This window comes from Bidens hawaiensis, unplaced genomic scaffold (genome assembly GCF_021521415.1).
Source record: "Bidens hawaiensis isolate Kalapana, Puna unplaced genomic scaffold, B.hawaiensis_p1.1 tig00025760_1, whole genome shotgun sequence".
Taxonomy (NCBI): Eukaryota; Viridiplantae; Streptophyta; class Magnoliopsida; order Asterales; family Asteraceae; genus Bidens; species Bidens hawaiensis.
The window spans coordinates 240,008-246,605 of NW_027505059.1; the positions used below are offsets into that span (position 1 = coordinate 240,008).

Here is a 6,598-nt window from a genome sequence, read left to right on the forward strand (position 1 = left end):
ATATTTTTTTTAATAATAACTTGCATAAACACTTAAATACTACTCTCTATTGATTAGAATTAAAATAACTACAATTACAAAGAACCTATCAAGCCGGATCGTCTAACAAATACATCGGGGTTTGATCAAATAAAAAGAATAGGTCCAATAAAGTTTTCTAAAGGAACCACCCCCCCGCCCCTCTCATTACCCACACTCATATATGTAATTTATGAGGCCCAACCCCCAAAAACCCGCACTCGCACTCATCTGAGACGAGGCTTTAACCTAAGTGCCTCAATCACTTTTGCGTTTATGCTAAGCTAATGTCTCGAAGTGCATTGATGGCACAAGTTCTAACGGAGGATAACCACTTCGTCACCGCTCTTGTTTTCCAAATACCCAAGTGACAGTGGGCATGTTATGTGATTTGATAAACCGAAAGCATGCTAACCTTGCCTAGAATACTACTCAACCACGTTTTTAACATAGCTAAGCAAACTTGATTTCTGGGGGAATTATGACCATGAAAGGGGACCAAAACTTTGCCCCGCCAATCTTACCACTTTCCAGTGTTTTTCTTTCAATTGTTCTTTTTTTAATCTTTAAATTTAACGAAAAATTTCTCATCCCCACACTTGGGATACATTGTCCCCAATGTATGGTTTTTAGGAAATAAAACACACAAAACACCACCAATTGTCATAACCATAACATTCTCCTCCCAACCCCCTAAATACACAAAACATAACATAAAAACACCAATACACACAAAATATACAAAACAAAGAGCACCTGGTACAATGAAGTCCCATCAGTAGTAGGGCGGTTGTGGCGGCCCGAAAATGGAGGTCATAAAGTCCGAAAATTCACCAAAATTGAAAGCTCCACTACCGCCGCTGCTGCCCTCTCCCGATGATGGTGGTGGTGGTGCCATCGACTGCATCGGATCCACCCACATGGAGTGATGCAATGGAGGCTCGGGGTGTCGAACTGAGCCGTCATACGATGGGAGAGAAGTGTAATCCACACTTGGTGGATCTGGAATGACCTCTTCACCTGCATGCCATTGTTCGTGCATTCTACTATTTCGGTCATCCATGTACCGCATGTTTGATTCGTGCTCCCGCGCATAGGCGTGAGCACGGTTCCACATCTCGTTACGGTCATGCCTCTCTTTCTTGGCTCGTTCATGATAAGCTCCCATGAAAGTTTGGTGATCGAAAAGAGCGTGGGTCTCCTCCGACCAATTATCAAAAGTGGAGGGCCGATGCCTCTCCACCACCTCATTTATCGAACCCATGTGGGCCCTAATGTCTCCATATGACGCATATCCCGAAGAATAGTCCCAACCCCTTTGTTGGGATCCACTACCACCCACATTCTCATCACCACCAACCACCTCCATGTCTTCATCGTCACTTCCTTCCTCCATTATTTCCTCCTGGTCTTCACCCGCTTCTTGCTCAACATCCTCCCTTAGCACTCTCCATCTCACGTCACCATTTTTCAATTGATGGTACCTTTCACTTTTTGTATACGTCCAACCTGGGCCCAATGAATCCAATTTATGTTCCGAAAAAGCCTTCCTCAACCCAATTGCGCCTGCTGGAATGGCGCCATGCAACTTCATTATCGCCGTGATCAATTGGCAGTGAGGGATCAACTTTCTCTTGTTGTTTTCTCTACTCGTCCATATATTGAGCATGGTTAAGTAGCGAAAGGAAATTCTCGACGTGCCACTCATTAAAGCGGCCAAAACAGGCATGTCACTGTTTCTTACCACCGAAATGTCACTCCGACGGGGTACCACATTGGAGAGACATATGGTCATCAACAGTTGAGCTTCAATCCTTAATTCCCTTCTTTTAAAATTCGAACCTGTACCTCTTCCCACCTTCAACATGGACGATAATATATTATACCATTGCGGGCTTTTGTCCGGATGGTCAAACAAATCTCTGACCGATGGGTAGACGTACGAATTGGCTGGCTTGCTATCAAACTGGGCAATTTGATTGAGTGTCTCGAAAGACATCTCCACCGTCGTTCCACCCACGGTGCCGATCAATTTCAACTCCGAACCCTTCCTAAACGGTGGGCACCTCAACGTAGAAACCCACTCCTCAATTTCCCTATCGTAGAGCGTAGTGCTTTCTCCATCGTAACATTGAAGGGCAGCTTCCCACCCTAATGCTTCAAATTTGTCGAACAAGCCAAACGCCTCAAACCCCAAATCGGTCACATCCTTCTCACACATGAATCCTTCTAACCTTTCTTTCAAAGTGCGCATCTTATCCTTAAACAATTCATGTTGCCATTCTAAAGCATAACTCGATAACACCCCACCTCTCCAGTCGGGTTTTGGGATCTCTGCTTGCACATGCTCTTGTTCTTCTCGCAACCGTTGTCTTTTGGCTTGGGCAGCCCGACCACTCGTAGATGCTGCCTTTCCTTTCCCCTTGTCCGAATTCCTTCCCATCTTGGTTGGTGTTTTAGGATGATAAATAAGTAAGTTTTGACAAGCAAATAAGAAATCCCCAAAAATCTTTGAAATTTTCGGGATCCAAATCCTCACAAACGGGATAACACTTGAGAATGAGAAGGAATGAGGGTTGTATTGTTAAATCTCACGGAGTTTCACTCACAATCGGGTTAAGAAACTTGGATTTTGGTTATAAATTGGAAGAGATTATAGGAGGAAGTTAGGGTTTTGAAGTGTTTATGGAGGTAGAGAAGATGGTTGGTGAGTTTTGTGGTTGGGGAATGATGTTAAAAAAAATAATAAACCCCCTTTTCATTCCTTGACCCGTCAAATGGAAGCAGTTCTGCGCGCACCGTGGGCCATGGTGTGAACCGTGGTCCACGGTGAAGTTTAACCAAAACGAACAGAAAGGACCGTACCGTGGCCAACCCTTGAACCGTGACCTACGGTGGCCGAACCGTGTCACACGGTTTGGACCGTGGGCCACGGTGAACCCTTTTTTTTTAACGAAACGAAACAAAACTACAAAACGAAAAATAAAATTACCCTACCCCCGTGAAAATCCCGAGTTGTCCTCAACACGGTAGAAAAACTCCTAAGAACTTCCCCACACTTGACTCAAACACACTCCCACGAGAGAGAGGTAATTTTAAAAAAACAAATTTTAACAAAAGCTATTTACACCCTACAACATACCTGGGCCTTTATGCGGTGGAACCGTATGGTGAGCTTAAGAGGAAACTCACCTTGTCATTGTTAAGCATGTTCACATCCTTCCCTTCTAAGTACGGTTTGAGACGATGTCCATTCACCACTTGTTTAGCTTGACTTTGCATGTCCTCAATTTCCACATCACCAAACTTCCTGACCCTTGTGATCACAAACGGGCCCATCCATTTGCTCTTGAGCTTCCCGAGAAACAATTTGAGTCTTGAATTGTAAAGCCACACTTTTTGCCCAACCTCAAATGTTCGTCTCTGTATCTTGGCATCATGCACCCTCTTCAATTTCTCTTTGTAATTTGAAGCACATTCATACGCCTCATCCCCGATTTCCTCCAACTCGTTCAATTTCAACTTTCTTAACTCACCGGCTTCCTTATAATCCAAATTAACACTCTTAATTGCCCATAATGCTCGGTGAGCCAACTCCATTGGCAAATGACACCCCTTCCCATACACCAACCGATACGGAGTAGTACCAATCGGTGTCTTGTAAGCCGTGCGATAAGCCCACAATGCATCATCCAACTTAGTCGACCAATCTTTTCTATTAACCCGAACCGTCTTCATCAAAATTTATTTAATTTGTCGATTCGACACTTCAACTTGGCCACTTGTTTGAGGATGATAGGGTGTTGCAATTCGGTGATTTACACCATAATGCTTCAACAATTTGCCAAATGCAAAATTCTTGAAATGTGATCCACCATCGCTTATGATAACTCGGGGAATCCCAAATCTTGAGAAGATGTTGGATTGAACAAACTTGCACTCCACGGAATGATTATTAGTTCTTGTTGCAACCGCTTCGACCCATTTTGACACGTAATCGACCGCAACAAGAATGTACAAATACCCGCATGAGTTTGGAAACGGGCCCATGAAGTCTATGCCCCACACATCAAAAATGTCCACAACCAAGATGGGTTGTAAAGGCATTTCATTCCGTTTCGATATACCCCCCATTCGTTGGCAATTTAAACAATGCCGAGCGTATTCACTAGCATCCTTGAAGATCGTCGACCAATAGAATCCACACATAAGTACCTTGTACCCCGTTTTAGAGCCGCTAAAATGGCCCCCACATGCCGACGAATGAGCGTGTTTCAAGATCTCTTGTACTTCGTTCTCGGGTACACATCTTCTCACTACTTGATCCGCTCCAATCTTGAAAAGATCCAGTTCATCCCAAATGTATTGCTTAACTTGGGCTGCAAATTGTTGCCTTCTCTTCTTGGACCAATATTCAGGAATCACACCCGTGGCCAAATAATTGACATAATGGGCATACCACGGTGCGGTCGAAACAACAAGCAACTGTTCATCTGGAAATTTCTCGTTTATCTCCTTCGGATCATCAACACCCTCAAGGGTAATTCTTGACAAGTGATCGGCCACGACATTTTCACATCCCTTCTTGTTGCGAATTTCAAGATCGAATTCTTGCAACAATAACACCCATCGAATCAAACGCGGCTTTGCATCTTTCTTCTCCATCAAATACCGCACCGCACTATGATCCGAGTACACCACAACTTTGCTTCCCAAAATATATGAGCGAAACTTATCTAAGGCATACACCACCGCAAGCAACTCCTTTTCGGTGGTGGTGTAATTCAATTGTGCCTCGGATAAGGTCTTGCTCGCATAATAAATCACCATCGGCTTTTTGTCTACTCTTTGACCCAAAACCGCTACCACCGTGTTGTGGCTAGCATCACACATGATTTCAAACGGTGTTGACCAATCCGGTGATTACAAAATTGGTTCTTGCACTAACTTTTTCTTCAAACTATCAAACGCTTACAAACACTCATTAGTAAACTCAAAAGGGACATCATTCAACAAAAGATTGCATAAGGGTTTTGAAATCACACTAAACCCTTAATGAATCTTCTATAGAACCCGGCATGTCCCAAAAACGATCTCACCCCTTTTACATTTTTCGGGGGTGGCAAGGATGAAATTACTTTTATCTTTGCTTGATCGACTTCCATCCCCCTACTTGAAACCACATGGCCCAACACAATACCTTCTTGCACCATGAAATGACTTTTCTCCCAACTTAAAACCAAGTTTGTCTCGACACATCGTTTTAAAACTTTTTCTAAATCGTTGAGACAAAACTCGAAGGTTGACCCAAAAATGGTAAAGTCATCCATGAAAACTTTAAGTGAATCCCCGACCATGTCCGAAAATATGCTCATCATACATCTTAGAAAAGTGGCCGGGGCATTACACAATCCAAATGGCATCCGTCTAAAAGCAAAGGTACCATATGGACAAGTAAAAGTGGTTTTGTGTTGGTCATCTGGATGGATTGCAATTTGATTGTATCCCGAATACCCATCCAAAAAACAATAATATTTTTGACCCGCAAGTTTTTCAATTATTTGATCAATGAATGGTAACGGAAAATGGTCTTTTGAGGTGCGGTATTTAATTTTCTATAATCGATGCACACTCGCCACCCGGTTACCGGTCGGGTGGCGATTTGTTCACCATTATCATCCTTTATTACCTGGATACCAGCTTTCTTGGGCACTACCTGTGTCAGGCTCACCCATGCACTGTCCGAAATGGGATAAATGATCCCCGCATCCAACCACTTGATCACCTCCTTCTTCACCACTTCCCGCAAGTTCGGATTCAATCTCCTTTGAGTCTCTCGTGTTAGTTTAGCCTCCTGATCTATAATTATTTTATGCATAACAATAGAAGGACTAATACCTTTCAAATCTGCAAGCGTCCATCCAATGGCCATCTTATGTGCTCCTAACACCTTCACCAATGCCTGCTCTTGAACTTCCTCCAAATTAGAAGCAATGATAACCGGGAGGGTTTCATTCTCTCCTAAGAAAACGTACTTCAAGTGACTTGGAAGCTCCTTCAACTCCACCTTTGGTGGACACTCCAAGGATGGTTTTGTGTCCGAGTTGATTTCCTTTGGCAAGCTCTCCATTTGATGTGTCCATGGTGGTCTTTTCTCTTTCAAAGCTAAGGCATTTTGTTTGTGCTCCTCCATCTGCAACGCACACACGTGTACCTGTTCAGAATCATCACAAATACAAGCTTCCATATAATCCTCATTATACTCATGAGGATTACAATGATCTACAAAATATGCCAAAAACCACTCTTCACCACTCAAAGAATTAGCAACGTTAGTAAAAACATTTAAACGCATTTTTCGGTTGCCAAATGCCATGTCAACAGTGCCAAACCTACAATCAATGATAGCATGAGCCGTGTTCAAGAATGGTCAACCCAAGATAACATTTTTTTGTTGATTTGAGTCACCCGATGAATAATCCAAAACCAAGAAATCCACAGGATAATAAAAATCCTCTACCTTCACAATCACATCCCGTGCGATTCCACGGGGCAGTTTATGAGACAAATCGGCCAATAT

General features: G+C 43.1%; 1 protein-coding gene across 1 annotated transcript; it reads right to left on the bottom strand.

Annotated features, from left to right (window-relative positions):
* Positions 1-3,168: 3,168 nt before the first annotated feature.
* Positions 3,169-3,756, bottom strand: LOC143610349 (uncharacterized). Its single transcript, XM_077084852.1, has one exon. It carries the CDS (start codon positions 3,754-3,756, stop codon positions 3,169-3,171), a length of 588 nt encoding a protein of 195 aa, XP_076940967.1.
* Between the last annotated feature and the right edge of the window lie 2,842 nt (positions 3,757-6,598).